Source organism: Myxine glutinosa, chromosome 3 (genome assembly GCF_964187855.1).
Source record: "Myxine glutinosa chromosome 3, kmMyxGlut1.1, whole genome shotgun sequence".
In the NCBI taxonomy this organism is placed as follows: Eukaryota; Metazoa; Chordata; class Myxini; order Myxiniformes; family Myxinidae; genus Myxine; species Myxine glutinosa.
In genome coordinates, this window is record NC_136263.1 from 60,090,389 (window position 1) to 60,111,464 (window position 21,076).

At 43.7% G+C, this 21,076-nt stretch overlaps 1 protein-coding gene across 1 annotated transcript in view; it reads right to left on the reverse strand.

Annotated features, from left to right (window-relative positions):
* The window catches only part of LOC137423499 (glutamate receptor ionotropic, kainate 2), a 469,702-nt gene that overhangs the window by 66,480 nt on the left and 382,146 nt on the right, over positions 1-21,076 (reverse strand). Inside the window, exon 12 of the mRNA XM_078773570.1 lies at positions 11,643-11,866. Coding sequence (XP_078629696.1) covers positions 11,643-11,866 — 224 coding nt within the window. The remainder of the gene's footprint in view (positions 1-11,642; positions 11,867-21,076) is intronic.

The following is a 21,076-nucleotide window of genomic DNA, read 5'->3' on the forward strand; positions in this document are numbered from 1 at the left end:
CACAATGTCTCTCTTCTCCGCACCCGGGCGGTTGAACGAACCCCGGGCGGACGTGCTCCAAACGTGCACGTCTCGTACCGGGGACAGCTGCTGCAGCGCACACCTCCTTGCCAAGCAACGGGGCAAAACCAAGCGCGGCTTGCAACGCGCGCGAGGCCCAAGGTGCGACCCGTACGCATCCTTGTAGACGGTGAGGCGAACTATGCCGGACGCTTGGTTCCGTGCACGAACCCACGGCGACTTGACGTGTAAATGGGTAATTACCCCGCGCAGGTAACTCCTTGCGCCAGACGGGCTTTCAAACGCAGCATCCCCCACGCTGCTCAATATCGATACCCCTCGTGTCGGAGCTCGGCGAGGAAGAGGAAGATCGCCGCTTCTCCCAGACCTCGTGTCTTTTCTCTCCCGTTTCCGGTCTCCTTTTCCCCAGAAGGGCTCCTGACCCTTTAATCACAACAACCTTTAATCGACTACACATTAATAAGCAATGACCTGAATAGTAATTCACATAAATTCACATAAATCCGTAACACAATGACCAAGTGATTTGGCTGTAAAGGGTATTTTTGATTTTTGGATTAATTAATTAATCGATTAGTTATTTAATTATTCGATGAATGACTTAATTAATTGATTTTTTCAAAGTTACAGATTCGGATGAAATGGTGGTGGTTTATGTATTCTATTAGCCAATTGATTAACTATTTAATTATTCATGATTATTATTTATTTATTTTCATTATAAATCATTTATTTGTTTTCTTTCTCATCTGGGCAATATCTCAGGCACCGTTTGAGCTAGGAAGCTAATATTTGGACGTGACAGTGACCAAGTGATGTGGCTATAAAGGATATTTTTGATTTATTGATTAATCATTTAATCGAATAATTATTTTTTGATTAATCTATTATTTATTTAATTTGTTTATTAATGACTTATTTAATTAAATTTCCAAAAGATACATCTTCGGAAGAAGCACTGGTGGTTTAGTTATGCTATTAGCCAATTGATTCAGAAAATATTATATGATATTTTATTGATTTTAATTATGCAATTAATCAATCAATTATTGTACACCTCTCCCTCCCAATGCAGTCTCTATGAGCTGTACTTTGGTATTGCCGGGCAATCCGCGCTGTAGGATATTTAATTATTTGGCATGGGGGTGGTGTACTTTGAATGTATCTGTACTTGGTGTTCTTACTTTTGTTTTTGAAGCGGCCTCAGAAAAATACCACGATTAGCTATCTTAACACGGATATACACTTTAACACAGATTTCGCCCAAGATGGAAAAAAAACCCTTGGGAAGGGGGGGGGGGGGGCAGCAAGTGAAGTCGCAAATATAACCTCCTCAATCCCGTGACCATTAGCCCTCCTGTCAGGTTTGGTTGAGATTGGATAATAACGAACAAATGTATCATGGTCAGAAAACAGTCAGACAGACACAGACACCAAATTGCGTATTTTAGTTTGATTGCCAGTTAATTAGACTCGGTGGTGTAGTGGTTGGGGTCCGCTCTGAATCTGGAATGTCAGCGGTTCAAACCCCAACTGAGTCATACAAGGGACTATAAAAAATGGTACATGCTGCTTCTTTGCTTGATGCTCAGCATTAAAAAGAATAGAGCACAGAAAAATAACCACATGTTGGCAACCATAAGCGCAGGTTTTGATGGTCCTAATGCCTCCTCCTGTAATGGAGTTCCTTGTGAGGGAACTCTTATTACCCTGTGCTCGCGAAGCAAAAGCAGGGTTAAGCATTCGGTTGCGTACATACATACATGTGGCGTGCAGCGTATGTACATGTCTGCATTTTAAAAATTCATTTTCACGGCAACCGTTGGTCCAATTGACACCAAATTTTACCATAGGAGCGCCTCCGCGTGGAGAATTTTTATACTCCTAATTACGACGTCATAGGTCACGTGGTACGGACACCATCTTGGAAAAAAGTTACACCTTTATATCTCCCAAACTGCTGAATGGAAAAATTTTAAACAAGGCTCATTGTCAAGTACTTCCCATGACGAATAAGGTGTGTTCGTGATGTCATCGGTGCCTTCGTTATGGCGTCATAATTCGACAAGTATAACGCTTCATCCGATCAGTATGATTTTTTTTTTCTCTGCAACTCTTGGTCTGATGGACACAAAATTTTCACCACAGAAGCATCTCTTCCTATAGAATATTTTAATAATTATTATGATGTAATAGGTCACGTGTTACAGGCGCCATCTTGGAAAAACTGAAAAACGTTACACCTCTATATCTGCAAAACAATTCCATGGAAAAAATTGAAACGTGGCTCATTGTAAATAACTCCGCATGGGGAATAGGTGTTGTTAACGATGACGTCATTGGTGTCGTAATTATGACGTCATAATTCGACAGGGACAACGCTTAGTCTGATCAGTTTGAAATTTATTGAGCGTGATCTATGCAACAATTATATTAGAGAATATAAATGTATGATGTCATCGCTCACGTGGTCTGGCAGGCATATTAGATCAAAGTTTAAAAAAAACAAAAAACGTTCAAAAACAGAAGAGTTGGCTCACACCAAGTTGACTGCGCAGGGTAAGTATTCGAAGAATACCATCTAGTTATAAAATATCACTGTTCATTGGCATGTTTAAAAAGACATTTACAACGATGACACCAAAAGGATGTGCGATATTTCTGGAAATGCGAGGAAGCAGGCTCAGTGTCTCACCTTTGCGCATAACGATTGCACCGCCTCACAGGCTCAGGCTGCGAAGGGTCATCCACCGCATGCGTCAATGAGTACAAGCAGAATCGATAAGTGGAGACTAATAAAAGGTTCACTTCACAAAGCTCAAATGAAATAAGGAGGTGTCTTCATCACTGCTCATTACTGCAGGCGAGGGTGTGGGGGGAGGTTGGGGAGTGGGATAGGGAGAGCTACTCGTGACAAGATCTAATCCACTCTTGCAGAATTGGTCGATACGCGAACACGTGGCTAATGAAAAAGAGGTAATAAGGAGAAAAATCAAATCAGGAATGCCATGTTAGCACAGGCTGCCCCATGCCTTGTAGTGAGGCCGCAGCTAGTCAGAAATGAAGTCAGTTACTTTGGCATAAACATCTCAACATCAGACCAATTACTTCCTGGTCCCTTTACTAAGTGGACACCATCTCTTAATAATCCGAACCTTTGGCAACTTGGCCCAGTCACCTCCCCAGCCCTAACTCCACCAGCAGATGTTTTCAATGCCTGACGATTTATCTGCAGAATGATCTGCAGGGACATGCCAACTTGATTTATCTCTGTTTGGCTTTCAATCACACGAAACTCTTCGTCTTCCCGAGGTCTCCGAGTCGGTTGTGTTTTCCCCTGTCACATCGCGCTGTGACTTATAAAAGCTGAGAAACATACAAAGTGACAAGACACACACACACACACACACAAACACACACAAAAACACACACACGCACACACACACACACACACACACCTCGTTATTTCATTTCTGTTCCTCACAATTCTATATCTCTCTTTTATTCACACACACACACACACACACACACACACACACACACACACACGCACACACACCTCGTTATTTCATTTCTGTTCTTCACAATTCTATATCTCTCTTTTATTCACACACACACACACACACACACACACACACACACACACACACACACACACACACACACACACACACACACACACACACACACACACCTCGTTATTTAATTTCTGTTCCTCACAATTCTATCTCTCTCTTTTATTCACAGACACACACACACACACACACACACACACACACACACACACACCTCGTTATTTCATTTCTGTTCCTCACATTTCTATCTCTCTCTTTTATTCACAGACACACACACACACACACACACACACACACACACACACACACACACACACACACACACACACCTCGTTATTTCATTTCTGTTCCTCACAATTCTATATCTCTCTTTTATTCACACACACACACACACACACACACACACACACACACACACACACACACACACACACACACACACACACCTCGTTATTTCATTTCTGTTCCTCACAATTCTATATCTCTCTTTTATTCACACACACACACACACACACACACACACACACACACACACACACACACACACACACACACACACACACACACACACACACATACACACACACACACCTCGTTATTTCATTTCTGTTCCTCACAATTCTATCTCTCTCTTTTATTCACAGAGACACACACACACACACACACACACACACACACACACACACACACACACACACACACACACATACACACACACAATTAATTGTACAGTATCGGTTGTTCCTAAACTTAAATATAAATAATTTAAAGGATTGCTGTAAATGATGTTAATTTCACATCATCCCCTATTCAACTTTATTTAAATTGTAAATCTCAAACATAGTTTCTCCACCGAAAGCAAGAACCTTAATCTATAAGCAACTGGCTAGTTTCCCGACTGCATGGATCATCAGCTGGGCACCGTTCTTCCTCGAGGTTTCGATCCTTTCAGCCCAGGACCTCTCCAAACGGCGGATCCACAACCTCGATCATGGATCCACATCAATAGATGGTACATCAGTAGATCCACAACCTCAGTTGCGTCCAGGCAGTCAGTCAACCCATCAATGCAACATCACTTATTCCAACTAATTATCTTATTATCATCAACAATCTTATTCCGGCGCCGCGGGCGAACGGCAATGCCGCCCTGAAGGCACCAGGTATCTGGAGGTGCCAGGTACCAGAGGGTGCCTGGTTCTTATTTTCACCTGTACTTAACCTATTTCACGAGCCCCGAGTTCTCTATTTTTCACAATCTCATGAGCCAGATCTGGCGAATGAGCCAGGTGACATAATGGTGAAAACGAAAGCTACAATCGACAAAATTGTCTTGATTGGAGAGATGGCATTATGGGAGGTCGAGCAAGAAGAGGAGATGGGCCAATATCCAAACAAGGGGAGCTGGGGGTCTCAACGAGCGGCACTTTACACTCGGTGCTCAAGTTAGAAGGTCCAATGCCAATGCAGCAACCGATACTTCTTTAAGGAGATACAAGCAACCACACTAGGTGGTGCAATGGTTAGAGCACGTGCTCCAAGTCTGGGAGGCCCATGGTTTGAACCCTGGCCGAGTCATACCAAAAAAATTTTTTTCATGGTGTGTGCTGCTTCCTTGCTTGATGTTCAGTATTGAAAAGGGCAGAGCACAGACAACCAACAGCAGGTTGGCAACCTTAGCACAGACTTCGGTCGGCCTAATGGCCTTCTCCTGCATTGAAGTTCCTTGTAAGGGATCTATGTAAGGGTTAAAACGATCATTTTGCGTCTGTCATTCCTTCCCCTACACCCCCTCATCACATTCCTTGCCCTGTTGTGTTATTGTGCAAATAAATAAGAGAGATCACGACAAAGCCTCTTCCATGAGTCTCAATCTTGTACAGAAACCAAAAAAGCCAGGCCATCATCCAAAAGTGGAGTGCGCAATGCGGATTTGCAAAGGTTTATATCAACAGTGACCTTGGTTGGCCCTCACACAGAGAGAGAAATGTATCTTGGAAGAGCAAACAAGTGAGTAGTAGTTCATATACAGACTTGGCATTTAATATGGAATATTATTATTTTTGTCTTGGGTTTACTTTCTGAACTCGGTATATCAATCTGGTGAGTTTCTTTTACGCTTCGGTGATTTCTTTGTTAAAAGAACCATGTCACTGATTGTCTGTCGCAGCAAGAAGTCAATAACAGGGTTATATCACAGGTGGCGTGACAAAATGTACGGACAGGTACATTTGACGATTGGCTTCACAATCGGGTATATAAGGGTTGTTGAGTTCTGTATTAGTGGAAAACAACTGCTGCATGTCTACAAAAGTTATTGCCGCTTCCCCTGGAGATGGTCCGTCAACTCGACAATGCTGTTTGTCATTTAGTGGTGGCTCTACGAAATTCCGGCATGAAACAGCGTGCTATTGCTCAGCAGTATGGCATCACTCAAGGTCAGGTGTCAAAGATCCTGAAACGAAATGCTCAGAGGGGTGTCCCTACTCCAATACCGAGGTCAGGACATCCCCGCAGAACCACAAGGAGGGATGATCGCCAGCTGCACCGGTTAGTCCGCAATGGCCATACAAAGTCAGCTAATCGGCTTAGGGCTGAGTGGCAGCAACTGACAAATGTGCCTGTATCCAGAAGGCTAGTCAACCAATGACTGGTTCAAGCAGGCTATCGTGACAGGCGTCCCCTGAGAAAGCCACGTCTGACCAGACAACACCACCAGCGCCGATTGCAGTGGGCCAGAGAGCACCGTCAATGGCAGCCAGGACACTGGAATCACGTGATCTTCAGTGACAAGTCTAGATTTCTGGTCTATCGTCAATATGGCCGCGTCCGAGTGCGCAGACAAGTGCATGAAGCCCACAACGAAGATTGTATAGTGCCAAGAGTCCAAGCTGGAGGTGGTGGGGTGACCGTTTGGGCTGCTTTTCATGCTGGGGGCAAAACTGAGCTGGTTGTTCTGAATGGAAACCTGAACCAGTTCAAGCACAGGGCCATTCTGGAAGAAACATTGCTTCCATTTGTTCGTGCAGCCTTTCGAGGAAACTTTGTCTTCCAAGATGACAATGCACGGCCTCATCGTGCTCGCATGATCCAACACTTTCTTGCTGACCGTGGTGTAGAGCATATGGAGTGGCCTGCTATGTCCCCGGATATGAATCCGATAGAGAACTTGTGGGCAGAATTAACGCGTCAAATCGACAACTTGGACCAGCAGCCTGCCTCTGTGCATGAATTGCAGCAGGCTATTGTCACTGCATGGCAAGCGATTCCTGTCCAAACCTTGGCAAATCTCGTGAACAGCATGCCTCAACGTGTACGTGATCTCCTGAATGCTCGTGGGGGTTACACGAAGTACTGAACTGTAATTTTACTGTCCGTAATCCCAGTCGTAATTTAACTTTTGTTTTTGTTAAAAAAAAATTTTGGCTAATGTGCAAAATAAAGAGATACTTCTGGAAAACGCACAGAAGTTTAACACAGTACTGTCCGTGAATTGAGTTCGATATCAGTTTACATCACTTTCAAGGATCAATTTATTTGCTTCGAAATGTCAAATGTGGTTTTTGTTTCTTTTAAAGGTCACATTAACAAAATCTAGAATAATTTCAACATAATTCCAATGAACTTTTGGTTCTAAGTCATCTTGAAAAGTAAGTTCACCCCCACAAAAAAAATATTCCATATTAAATGCCAAGTCTGTAAATGAAGAAAGTTGCGAGTTTCGCCATTGAATACCTCTTTGTCATCAGAAACCCCACAACATGCTCCCAGGTCTCAAAATTGATTGCGGCACAATAGTTGATATTACTGTACATCAGGGAATGTCTGCAAGGTACATACAGGAAGGATTTTTCACCTCGGTTTTGTTTTTGTACAGCATCTTTGGCTAATTGGAGAGCATGTACACACTAAACGGTACTGGGTAGAGCGTATACCTCTGCCAATCTGAACGGTTTACGATTTGTATCCCACTGATAGGCCTGCAGTGGGATGGATATCCCACTGATAGGCCGGATCTGGATCCAGACCTGAACCAAAATCGAATCGGCTTGTTCTTGTCACCTAACCAACTCATCCACCAAGTTTTGTCATAATCCGTCCATAGTTTTTTGAAATATCATGCTACATATCGTTTTTGGCCCTATCACTCAATGTTGAGTAGCCTGGTGTTGGCTTAGCAGTTAGGGTGCCGGCTTGGGATCCTAGGATCCTGGGTTCGAATCCCGGTCGATCGCTGAATTAACACCAGGGGGGTTGACTCAGCCTGTGATCCTTCCAAGGTAAGCAAATTGAGTACCAGTTCACTGGTAATTCCCTGTGCATCGCAAGAGGCGACCAACAGGGTTGGTGGCAGGAAGGGCATCCAGCCATAAAACATTGCTACAAAAAGGGGCCAAAGGTGCTCGAAAAAGGCCAACGTCTGCTCTGTGGGGGAAAATGGCCTCTAAAGGTGTTTTTTTTTTTTTTTTACTCAATGTTGAAGAATTACTTTAAGAAAAGTTAAATTCTCATCCAGATCCGTATTTGGATCTTCACCATAATCTAATCAATTCTTACTTTTCACACACTCAACCTCTCGACTAAATTTCATCCGAATCCATCTGCAACATTTTGAGATATCCTGTTCACAGACAGGGAGACAGACAAACAGACAGACAGACAGGGGTGAAAACATAACCTCCATGCATCTTCGGTGGCAGAAGTAACAATACATATAGGACAAGGACATTAGTAGATGCAAGTGGACTTTTATCTAAAATACAAGGCCATTTGTATACAATGGGCAAACCGACACAGTATTTGCCATTTGGACATGGGATCTGAGCATGATGGGATATGTGCTCAGGAGGGAATGCCAAACAGGCCAACTCACTTAGGTGTCCTATAATTCTTCACATAGTACAGTACATCAACTCGAAAAGGAAGTACAGTTCTGAAAAAAAGGTTCGTAGGTGGTGGACCAGACAAAAGAAACCACAACCAGAAATATAATTTGCGGGATAGAAACCTCATCACGACTGCGAAACCAGGCGATGTGCAGAAGAAACAGGACCTCATGCTTACAACATGACCCCAGACCTAGCCGGGTAAAGGGTATGGAGAATGAGCAATGAGGGATCGGAAGAGGTTAAGTTAAAGAAGAATGAAGTGTGACGAATCCCGTTGGATTATTTGCGAAGAGTATTATGAAAAAAACAAGAAAGAAGAAAAAGGTGCAGTTTCATTTCCAGTTGCACAATACCTGAATTAACGGGTTCCACATGACAACATAATTGATCTTTTGTACCGAAGGTTTCTCTTACCGGTGAAATTTGCTTCCTATTTGCCCTCCTGTTAAGCTCTCCGACTGCCACGGGTGCCACTCTCGGACATAAGGGGCACGAGGCTGAGCCAATCAGTACATTGCGAGTGGCAAACACGAAAGGTCCCATCGACAGGGTTGACTCCTACTCCTGCCAAGAGACTTTACAGAGATTAACGCCTTTCATTAGAGGCGACTACTCTGAGTGCTCTCTTGCCTAAAGCCAGTGGTGATACCAATTGAATTCCCAACGGGTGATAAGGTCTACTGCACAAGGATGACAAGGTGTTGTGTCATTTTGAGTGGTGCGGCACCCAGAAGAAGATGTGAAGGCCTGAGTTGAGTGTATGAATCAATGTCAGTCTGTTAACAACAGGGGGAAACAGGTTAGCCCTTTCCGAGGTCGGCAAATTGAGTACCAGTTCACTGGTAATTCCCCGTGTGTCGCAAGAGACGACTAACGGTTGGCGACAGGAAGGACATCCGGCCATAAAACATAGCTTCAACCCCTGCTCTGCGGGGGGAAATGGCCTGTAAAAGTGGTTCTACCTTACTTCCCTGATTATTTGCAATTATTATTCCCTCCCATTTCTTGCCTGCTGGAACCATGCTGTTCCATGCACCCAAAGACCATTTTGTCAGAATTTGGTGTAGGTCTATCTGTGAAGCATGCAGAGAGATGCTGCGCCATGGGAGAGAGGGTGAGAGAGTTGGCATGGAGAGAGCTCAGTGTTCGGTTCATTTGAGCCCCAGAAGATCAGCACAGACCATTGGTGCCAGCTGCAGACCATTGGCATCACAGACCATTGGTGCCAGCTGCAGACCATTGGCATCACAGACCATTGGTGCCAGCTGCAGACCATTGGTGCCAGCTGCAGACCATTGTCATCACAGACCTTTGGTGCCAGCTGCAGACCATTGGTGCCAGCTGCAGACCATTGTCATCACAGACCTTTGGTGCCAGCTGCAGACCATTGGTGCCAGCTGCAGACCATTGGTGCCAGCTGCAGACCATTGTCATCACAGACCTTTGGTGCCAGCTGCAGACCATTGGTGCCAGCTGCAGACCATTGTCATCACAGACCATTGGTGCCAGCTGCAGACCATTGGTGCCAGCTGCAGACCATTGTCATCACAGACCTTTGGTGACGATGCCAGTCCTTATCCACCATTCCAGTTACGCTGTGTGGGGCACCAATGAATGCATACTACCAAGCTCAATCTCCTGCCATACTGTGGACGTGCAAGCCACGAGACGTGTCAATATTTCCTTTGCCCCATTGTATCCTGTTATTTTATTACCCCCGCCACCAAAAGTGGATGGAGGTTATGTTTTCACCCCCGTCTGTCTGTCTGTTTGTCTGTTTATGAACAAGATATCTCAAAAAGTTGAGGACGGATTCGGACGAAATTTGGCAGAGATGTAGCGTATGTGATAAGGACGAAATGATTCGATTTTGGTGAAGATCCGGATTCGGATCCGGCTAGTAGAATTTTTAAGTGTTTCTTCACCATTGGGAGATGGGGACAAAAACGATACATAGCAGGATATCTCAAAAGTTGTGGACGCATTCGGACGAAACTTTGTGGACAGGTTTTGTGTGTGTGACAAGGAAGAATCGATTCGATTTTGGTGAAGATCTGAATATGGATTCGGATATGAGAATTATTTTATTTCTAAGTGATTCTTCACCATTGAGAGATCGGGTGAAAAGCGATATATAACATGATGTTTAATAAAGGTATGGACGAGTTATGAATAAACTTGGTGGATAAGTTGGTTAGGTGACAAGAAAGAATAAACCGATTAGATTTTGGTTCAGGTCCGAATCCATATCCGGCCCATCAGTGGGATACAAAATGTAAACTGTTCACTAGGCAGAGGTATGCTCTCCACTGAATGCCGTTCTAGTTTACCTTGATTTGAAGGTGGTTACTTTATTATTTTGCTAACTCCATTTTCCCGACCAATTAGCTCTGTTGTGTAAGTTTGCGGTGCTAGAGGGATTATTTTATAATTGTTAAGTACATGTTTTATGGCTCATTACATTAGGCTCCATCGTGGTCTGTGCGCACATCATGATTTGTACAGTAATTTATTAAACATATCTGTTTTAATTGTACTTTCAATTTTTTTTTTTTTTTTTGTATACAAGATCGAGGCTCGTGAAAGAGCTAACATTAATCACACAAAAAGTCAAACCGACACATAAAACACAAAATAAGGGGAGCGGTAGACAAGATGGGGGGAGAGGGGGAAGGACACAAACACAACATTTGAGAGCAGGGACATCAAGAGAACTGTGGGAGGGAGAGGGCTTGGGGGGAGGTGGGAGAGGTATAAAACATATGGACACTGCAAGGACTCCCAGGAAAGAAGTTGGAATTTCAAAAAAGTGGATCTGGGATGAATTAGCGGGGGTAGAAAAGATCAAGGTTTTGGATGGGGGAAGATAAGAGATGGTGGTGATCAGCTGTTCTAAAGACCTATAGGGAGGATTTCAATAATAATAATTGTCATTAAGTTGTAAATTACCAGCATTTGGGACATTTTCTCTGCCACTATCGTGCCTGTTAGGAATTGCGGCACCAATTATTCAGCCAATCACTGTTCGGCAATGTTGAGGCCACGCCCCTCACTTAAGAGGTTTAAGGGGCGGAGAAAAAGCGACATGTCGGTTTTCGCCCATACACATTGACAATATTTTCTAAAGCATTTTACTATGATCAACGTCCTGCAGTACCTGGCCACAATGAACAAGACGCTGCAGACGCCCAGGTAAGAGAGCAGAATGTAGAACCAGATCTCTGAGGAGAAAGGGTACAGGAAGGAGAACAGCCCAGGAGAGGTATCGTTGGGTTTACGGTACATTATGCTGATCCCACTGGTCATAAACGGCTTGGAGAAGTCAATGACCTTTTCACGTCTGTAGCTGATTGAGAGGGCGGCCACAGCAAGGTCAGCTTTCTGTGGGAGGAAGGAGGGTAGTGGAGAAGTAGAAATAGACGAGTTTCACATGGACCACCATTTTGGAATGAGGGAATGACTAGACCCCCAATAAGGGTTGTCCAAATACAACAAAATAATCGGTGCTTGGAAATTTGGCCAGTTAATACAGGTTATTTAAGATTATTATATGATACTAGGAAGAGTACCTGTCCTCAGTGAGGAGAAAAACTAGCATAGGATCCCCCTCCCCTCTCTCCTCCCACCCCCAATCTCCTCTCCCTCTCCTGTCTCCCATCTCTTCCCCATTCATCTTCACATGCATTCAAATGGAATACGTAGCCATGCTAACAGCTTTTTTCAACCAAGTAAATCGATGACTACCTTTCAAAAGGTAGATATTCAGGTGAACATACAAAGTTGGAGTTCAAAACCACAAACAGACGTTTTTGGGAGCGAAATACGTTGCAATGGAAAGAAGAAGATGCCATAGTGTGTGGACATACATAAAAATACTCCGCTGGGACCTGTATCAATAGCAGTCTCTACATGGACGGCGATCTTGCGCCCTTGTGGCACTACTTTATTAATAAACAATGAATATTAATAAAGAGATGCATAGTAAAAGAATACTGGTTTTTTTTGGTTTTTTTTTTGTAATACTTCATCAAGGCACATGGAAGAGCAAGAACACAGAACAGACAATGATGTTCACGGGAGCAACTGTAGTTGACACAAAAAGTGGAATCCAAATCCAAAAAGATCGCTACTGGTGCCCTTGGCCGGTAATAAAATAAAATCTAAATATGGTGTTAGATAAAAATCAAACAATCAAATATATCAGCTTTTAATAAGCCTATACGATACAATCATGATGGGTGCACAAAACTCAACAAAACACAAAAGATTATACACACAGAGTTATGGATTATGTACGATTAATTATTTGCAATAAGAGAATGGGAAACGGGAGTGGGTTTAAATGGGATTCTAAACGTGAATGGGTCAAAACATCAGACGGGATTTCTGTGTAAGTCACCTTCCTTCTGTGCAAGTGCTGCTTCATCAGGATGAAGATTACTGTGGGTGGTGCATAGGCTCAGAACGCTGGTTTGACTGCTTGATGCTCTTGACTGGTGGTCATTTTAGTTGTAAAAAAAACGCCCAATATTGAACACGTCCTCAACCATTTCTTGGACATGCATTTAACGATGTTGTTCAAACTGGGTACACAGATAATGAATGATGGCTTACATATGGACGTCATGATTTTCCGAGATCAGATCAAAGATGGCTGACTGGTGGCCATTTTTCCAATTAAACATGTCGCCAACCATTTATTAGTCCCCTAACGGTGTACACCGGAGGGGACTATAGGTTTGCACGCCGTCCCTCCGTCTGTCCCTCCGTCAGTCCGTCTGTCCGTCAGTCCGTCACGCAAAGAACAGTTTTCCGGACTTTTTTTTCTAAACTCTTAATGCTAATGATTTCAAACTTGGTACATGGTTTCCTCATGTTAAGGTACAGATCAAGGTCGAACTTCACGACGTTTCGATCATTTTTGACAAAGTTATGGCACTTTGAACTTTGGGAATTCTGATAATTCTGATGATCCTTAACTCAGTGCCATTTTAAGTTTTAATTTCCTTTAAAAAAGATTTTCTCTGCAATAATAGGATCGATTGAGATCAAATTTTCACGGTAGGGGGGACACGGTCTGTAGAATATTTTAATGGTAATTATGACGTCACAGGTCACCTGGTTCGGCCGCCATATTGTTTTTCGTGAAAACACGAAAACCCCTTTTTCTCTGCAACGGCTGAACAGATCGAGGCCAAACTTTGCAGGCAGAATCGCATACCCATGACAAACAACAAAGTCAACGAGCATGACGTCATGCATCACATGGTTTCAGAGTTATGACGTTTTTAATCATGAACCTTTAAGACCTAGCTCCTCCCTCATTTTTGATCCAATCGAGGGGAAACTTCACAGATCTGTTCAGCATGTCAGTCTACTAAAATGTCCTTTTGGAATTTGCGATAGGTCACGTGGTTTGGCAGATATCGTTAATTAAACGAAAATATTTTTTTTAAATGGATATCTCTTGAATCGCTAGTACCTCAGACCGTGAGTTGGTAATTATATAATTCACACAGTGCAATACGTGCAGGCCGCTCCACGGAGCGACCTTGCGGGCTTATCAACGAGGCGAGGCGTGACACACATGTGTCTCAGCATACCTCAGATCAAGTTTGAAAACCAGCATCAACCATGCATAAATTTGCATATTCGATCATTTTTGACAAAGTTATGGCACTTTGAACTTTGGTAGGGGACATGTATTGCAGCACAATACTCAGAATGCTTGTTGAACATGCATTGTCTGATTTTGTTCAAACGTGACACAAAGACAATACATAAGAATATACATATGAAGATTTTGTATTTGTAATCCGACCAAAGAAGGCCGACTGACGGCCTTCAACTCCGTACAGCAAATTACTAAAACCACGGGGGCGAACGGACGAACAGACAGTCATCCTTGTCTTATGTATTCTAGATATAGATATGAGGGTGTTTTTTAATTTTATCTGGAAATTGATTTATACTCACAACCAAGCTTATATTCATATTCGATAAAATTATACTTAAAAATAGTTTTCAAGGTATTCACCAGCTTTGGACAGGAAATTGTCCCATTGGAGTGGAAGATTTGAATGTCTGCAAAATTATTGTGGATGTGTGCAAAGCCAGTGCAGGACATCATTCTTAACAGCCTCGTCCATCAAAAAGGTCTTTCCCCAAGGCACTCTTTAATACAGATATGTCCTTGAGAGGCAATTATCACTGTTCTGTGCAGGCAATCATCACAAAATTTCTACAGGCTTGATGTTTTTTTTGAGCAGAACATTCTACAACTATTTACTGTTCCACACTCTTTTGTAACCTCACTTGCCACATCTTGATTGTCAGCAGAGGCATTAAGTGGGAAACGTGATTATGTGTATTGTATTGCTGTATAGGCTCGCGACATTAAGGAGGCTTTATATGGAGAGATGTCATATGTTAACCGGCTTGGAATGACACACACACACACACACACACACACACACACACACACACACACACACACACACACTTCATAAAGGTCTATCGATATATGACAAAATATCAGTGTAAAATGACATTTTATGTTAAGCAACTTTTAACCTATAATTTTAATTTATTGGATCCCACCATCTGCATATTGCAACAAGATGACCGATGACATCCCTCACTCCTTCCTCTCTCCACCCGCCCTCCCCAACACGCCCCAAGGGATGGGGGAAGGCATCATGACTTTTTGGCAATTTGCAATTTTGCAAAAGCTATAAGTTTTGCAATTGTCATAGCCTACTTAGAGTGTGCCTACTCCACAGTTAATATGCGTTATTAAAAGCCGTTTTTACATTTATAATTAATGCCCAACTCCATGTCTGTATTACCATCTGTGGATGAATAATGTATGCTGGTCTGTTCTTTTCAGGGTCATTGAATAATGGACATTTCAAAGCTTGAACAACTCGCAGATATGAAGTATTTGTCCAAGGAAGGGGAGGATGTCCCTCATTATACCGCAGTGGACAGGATGGGTGAAGAAGGGTAAACATGGCAGAAAAATCGATCGAAGATTAACCCAGATCTGAACAACCCTCGGATGCAACCATTCCCGAAATAATCTCTGCTGTGGGAAGCATGATGATGTCTGATCGCCGATCAAGCTAGGTTGCAGAACCTGCAACATAGTTTAGCATTTCTGTTGGGAGTACTGAAACCATTCTCCATGTACATCTTTCCAAGCCAAAGGATTCCACTGGATGGTTGCCAAGAAACCTCAAGATCGCCACCAGAGAGCAGATTCCAGTGAAGAGTATCTGGGGCTCTTCAACGCAGACCTAGCACAGTTTTTGTCAGGTCTGGTTACTGGTGTTGAGACATGGGTTCACCATTGAGACCTTGAGACTAAGACTGAATCAATGCACTGGAAGCACCAGGCATCTACACCCCAGACCTCAGGTGGCAAAATTATGGCCAGCATCTTGTGGGATTCAAAGAGGTGTTTCTGATTCCATGCTGTGCAAAACTATGATTACTGGTCAATATTGTGCTGACTTGCTGGCACGGATGCATGAAGCCGTCCGCGATAAATGCCAAAGGATGATGGCGCATGGCGTTCTGATGCTGCATGACAATGCGCCAGTTCACAAGACAAGAGTTGTTGAGCAAAGGCCGTCATGCGCCTACTATTTAATCATCTACCTTGCAGCCCAGACTTGGCTCCGTGTGACTATTAATTTATGTGGCATCTGAAATCTCAGCTGTATAAGCATTTTCAAGAAAACGATTACTTGAAGTCCACCATTGATGAGAAGTTAAAAGAGCATTTCAAAAGTTTACCATTACTAGGGAATTGCTAGTTTGAAGAACAAATAGGTTGTGCATTCATATGATGGATGAAATTTGTTTTATTGAAGGAATAGCAGACATATACAGTCACGTGAAAAAGTAAGTACACCCCATGTAAAGTTTTGACTTTTTTAACATATTTCAACATATAGCTATTTGATCTTCATTTCAACAATATTGATAGATAAAGGTGATATAATATAACAAATATCATGAAACATTTACATTTTGTAGTCCATTTACAAACATTTACATTTACATTTTTGGACTTCCGACTTCCGGTCCCTCGAGCGACGACTACGAGGCCTGCTTCGATCTCTCCACGGCATCAAAGTTTGAGTGTTTTCCCGTTTGTGTCTTTGTCAAATTTCCGCTGGGTATTTTGTTGTGTATGTGTTATTGTATGTTTCTATTTGGTTTTGGTTTTGTAGTTGTTGCAAATTTGTGTGTAATTAGTCGTTTTTGTATTCGCCCCCAGTGCGCGCCTGGTCTCTCCAGGCTCCCTCCCCCCCCCGCCCGTCAGTGTTTTGTGAATATAAGTTCTGTCCTTCATAGTATTTTCTTGTTTCTTTGATTTTCTTTTCTCCCCCCTACCTCTCACGAACATCTTACCCTTTGTCCAGCGTTTTGAAAACAGAACAAACAAATAAACAAACAACAAAAAAAAACAATTCCATATTAATTCTTTCTCTCCTCCCAGACACGTGCTTGTTCGCTCTCCTCCTCGTCTCGACTTATGCCCCGCCCCCTATATCTCGTTTTTCTTCCACCTCTGCTCCTTGCTTTCTCAAATCCACGTTCTCACTTAGGGACTTTTCCCAGATTGTTTTTCATGGTTTTGTTTAAATATTATTTAAATATGTTTAAACCGCAGCCGTGATGCTGACACCCCCCCCCCCCCAAGAATTTACATGTTTTAAACGTTTCCCAGTGTGTACCCTGGATTAGAATAGGTACACCGTATCCCTGCGTGTCGTAAGAGATGACTAAGAGGGTTGGCGTCAGGAAGGGCATCCGGCCATAAAAACATTGCCTCAAAAAGAGAACCATGACAATTACAACTACTTATGGGCAGGGTACAGCCCGAAGTGGAGATCGGTTTCTGAGGTTTGGGACATGGAATGTAGGGACAATGACAGGGAGATCAGGAGAAGTGGTGGAAGTGTTGGTCAGAAGAAGAGTGGACATATGTTGTGTGCAAGAGACGAGATGGAAGGGAAGTGGTGTGAGAATGGTGAAGGGTAGGCAGGGACAGAAATACAAGTTTGTGTGGCAAGGGTGCCTGGAGGGCATGAATGGTGTTGGTGTCCTGTTTTCTGAGGAGTTTGTAGACAGTGTGGTGAGTGTGACTAGAGTGAGTGATAGGTTGATGATGGTGAAAATGATGATTGGAAAGCTCTTGGTGAACGTCATCTCGTTGCGTCATATTTGCATTGCGTTGCGTCTCGAACGTCATATGCTCCGCAGGTTGGTCGAAGCGATGAAGAGAAGGACAAGTTCTGGTGTGCGATAGAGAAGCTGATGGAAAACGTGAAAGATGAGGAAGTTGTTGTGGTAGGAGGAGACCTAAATGGACATGTGGGAAGGAGTATGGATGGTTTTGAGGGAGTTCATGGGGGTTACGGATATGGTGTGAGAAATGGAGAAGGTGAAAGGATTTTGGAGTTTGCTGATGGAGCTGATTTGTTGATTTGTAATACTCAGTTCCAGAAAGAGGATAATAAGCTTGTTACATACACGTCAGGTGGGTCGACGACAACCGTTGACTACCTGATGGTGCGTAGGCGAGACTGGGGGCACCTCCGGGACACAAAGGTGATCCCGGGGGAGGAGGCTGTTTCACAGCACCACTTGGTTGTCTGCGACATAAGGGTGAAAGGTGCGAGGAGAGCTCGGCGGATGCTGTACCAATCGAGAATGAAGGTGTGGAGGTTGAAAGAGGTGACAGTAAGGGAGGCATTAAAAGAGAGGCTGAGTAGGGTCGAGGATGATGTGGTTGAGCTTGAAAGTGGTTGGATGTCAATGAAAGCTAGTCTGTTGGGAGCCGTTGGTGAGGTATGTGGATGGACAAAAGGACCACCGAGGCACTCGGAAACATGGTGGTGGGATGATGAAGTTGGAAAGATTGATGAGAAGAGGAAGCAGTTCAAGGAGTGGCAGAAGGTGAAGGGTACGGGAACAGAAACAGCAGAGCATGAAAGTTATAAGGCAGCCAGGAAGGCTGCAAAGAAAGAGGTAGCAAAGGTGCAGGAGGCATGTAGGAAAATGTTCAGAGAACGCTTGGATTCGGAAGAGGGTCAGAAAGCAGTATTCAGGATTGCAAAGCAGATAGCGAAAGAGATGTGTGATGTGATGGGGGTGAGTTGCTTGAAGGATGAAGTGGGAAAAAATCGTTGTCGACCCAGATGGAATTAAAGGAAGATGGAAAAGACATATGGAAATGCTGTTGAATACAGAGAATGAATGGGATGGCAACATAGAGAGTAACCCAGTTTTAGGACCGGCAGAAAAGATAACTGAGAAGGAAGTTGAGGAAGCGATAAAAGCAATGAAGGGTAGAAGAGCGGGAGGGCCGACGGGAGTTGTGGGAGATATGTTGATAGCAGCAGGAAGTTGGGGTGTGAAGAGAATGACAGAGATCTGTAATCTGGTGGTGAAAGAAGGCCGCATTCCAGTGTATTGGGAACTGAGTACCCTCGTCCCTCGATACAAGGGGAAAGGTGACCCTCTGGAGTGTGGCTCGTACCGAGCGATAAAGTTATTGGAGCATGGAATGAAGGTATTGGAAAGGGTGTTGGAGAGGAGGATAAGGAAGAAAGTGAAGATCGACGAAATGCAGTTTGGATTTATGCCAGGAAGAGGAACGACAGACGCGCTTTTCATTGTGAGGCAGTTGCAGGAGAAGTACATGGAGAAGAGGAAGAATTTGTTTCTTGGGTTTGTTGATCTGGAGAAAGCATTTGATAGGGTTCCACGCAAAGTATTGACATGGGCATTGAGGAAGTTAGGAGTGGAGGCATGGTTGATCAGAGTAGTGATGGCAATGTACAAAAGAGCGCGCACAGCTGTACGGGAACAGTGGTGAGTTTGAGGTGTAGGTGGGAGTGCATCAGGGGTCGGTACTAAGTCCACTACTACAGACTTGGCATTTAATATGGAATTTTTTTTTTTTGACTTGGGTTTACTTTCTTCACTCAGTATATCAATCTGGTGAGTTTCTTTTACACTTTGGTGATTTATTTGTTAAAAGAACCATGTCACTGATTGTCTGTCGCAGCAAGAAGTCAACAACAGGATTATATCACAGGTGGCGTGGCAAAATGTACAGAGAGGTGCATTTGATGATTGGCTTCACAGTCAGCTATACAAGGGTTGTTGCGTTCTGTATTAGTGGAAAACAACTGCTGCACGTCTCCAAAAGTTATTGCCGCTTCCTCTGGAGATGGTCCGTCAACTCGACAATGCTGTTTGTCATGGAGGGCTGGCTTTACGAAATTACGGCATGAAACAGCGTGCTATTGCTCGGCAGTATGGCATCACTCAAGGTCAGGTGTCAAAGATCCTGAAACGAAATGCTCAGAGGGGTGTCCCTACTCCAATACCGAGGCCAGGACGTCCCCGCAGAACAACAAGGAGGGATGATCACCAGCTGCACCGGTTAGTCTGCAATGGCCGTAGCAAGTCAGCTAATCAGCTTAGGGCTGAGTGGCAGCAATTGACAAATGTGCCTGTATCGAGAAGGCTAGTCAACCAACGACTGGTTCAAGCAGGCTATCGTGCCAGGCGTCCCCTGAGAAAGCCACGCCTGACCAGACTACACCACCAGCGCCGATTGCAGTGGGCCAGAGAGTCCAGTCAATGGCAGCCAGGACACTGGAATCATGTGATCTTCAGTGACGAGTCTAGATTTCTGGTCTATCGTCAAGATGGCCGTGTCCGAGTGCGCAGACAAGTGCATGAAGCCAACAACAAAGATTGTATAGTGCCAAGAGTCCAAGCTGGAGGTGGTGGGGTGACCGTTTGGGCTGCTTTTCATGCAGGGGGCAAAACTGACCTGGTTGTTCTGAATGGAAACCTGAGCCAGTTCAAGTACAGGGCCATTCTGGAAGAAACATTGCTTCCATTTGCTTGTGCAGACTTTCGAGGAACCTTTGTGTTCCAAGATGACAATGCATGGCCTCATCGTGCTCGCATGATCCAACACTTTCTTGCTGACCGTGGTGTAGAGCATATGGAGTGGCCTGCCATGTCCCCGGATATGAATCCGATAGAGAACTTGTGGGCAGAATTAACGTGTCAAATCAACCACTTGGACCAGCAGCCTACCTCTGTGCGTGAATTGCAGCAGGCTATTGTAACTGCATGGCAAGCAATTCCTGTCCAAACCTTGGCAAATCTCGTGAACAGCATGCCTCGATGTGTACGTGCTCTCCTGAATGCTAGTGGGGGTTACACGAAGTGCTGAACTGTAATTTTACTGTCCATAATCCCAGTCGTAATTTAACTTTTGTTTTTGTTAAAAAAATTTTTGGCTGATGTGCAAAATAAAGAGATACTTCTGGAAAACGAACAGAAGTTTAACACAGTGCTGTCCGTGAATTGAGTTCGATATCAGTTTACATCACTTTCAAGGATCAATTTATTTGCTTCGAAATGTCAAATGTGGTTTTTGTTTCTTTTAAAGGTCACATTAACAAAATCTAGAATAATTTCAACATAATTCCAATGAACTTTTGGTTCTAAGACATCTTGAAAAGTAAGTTCACCCCCACAAAAAAATAT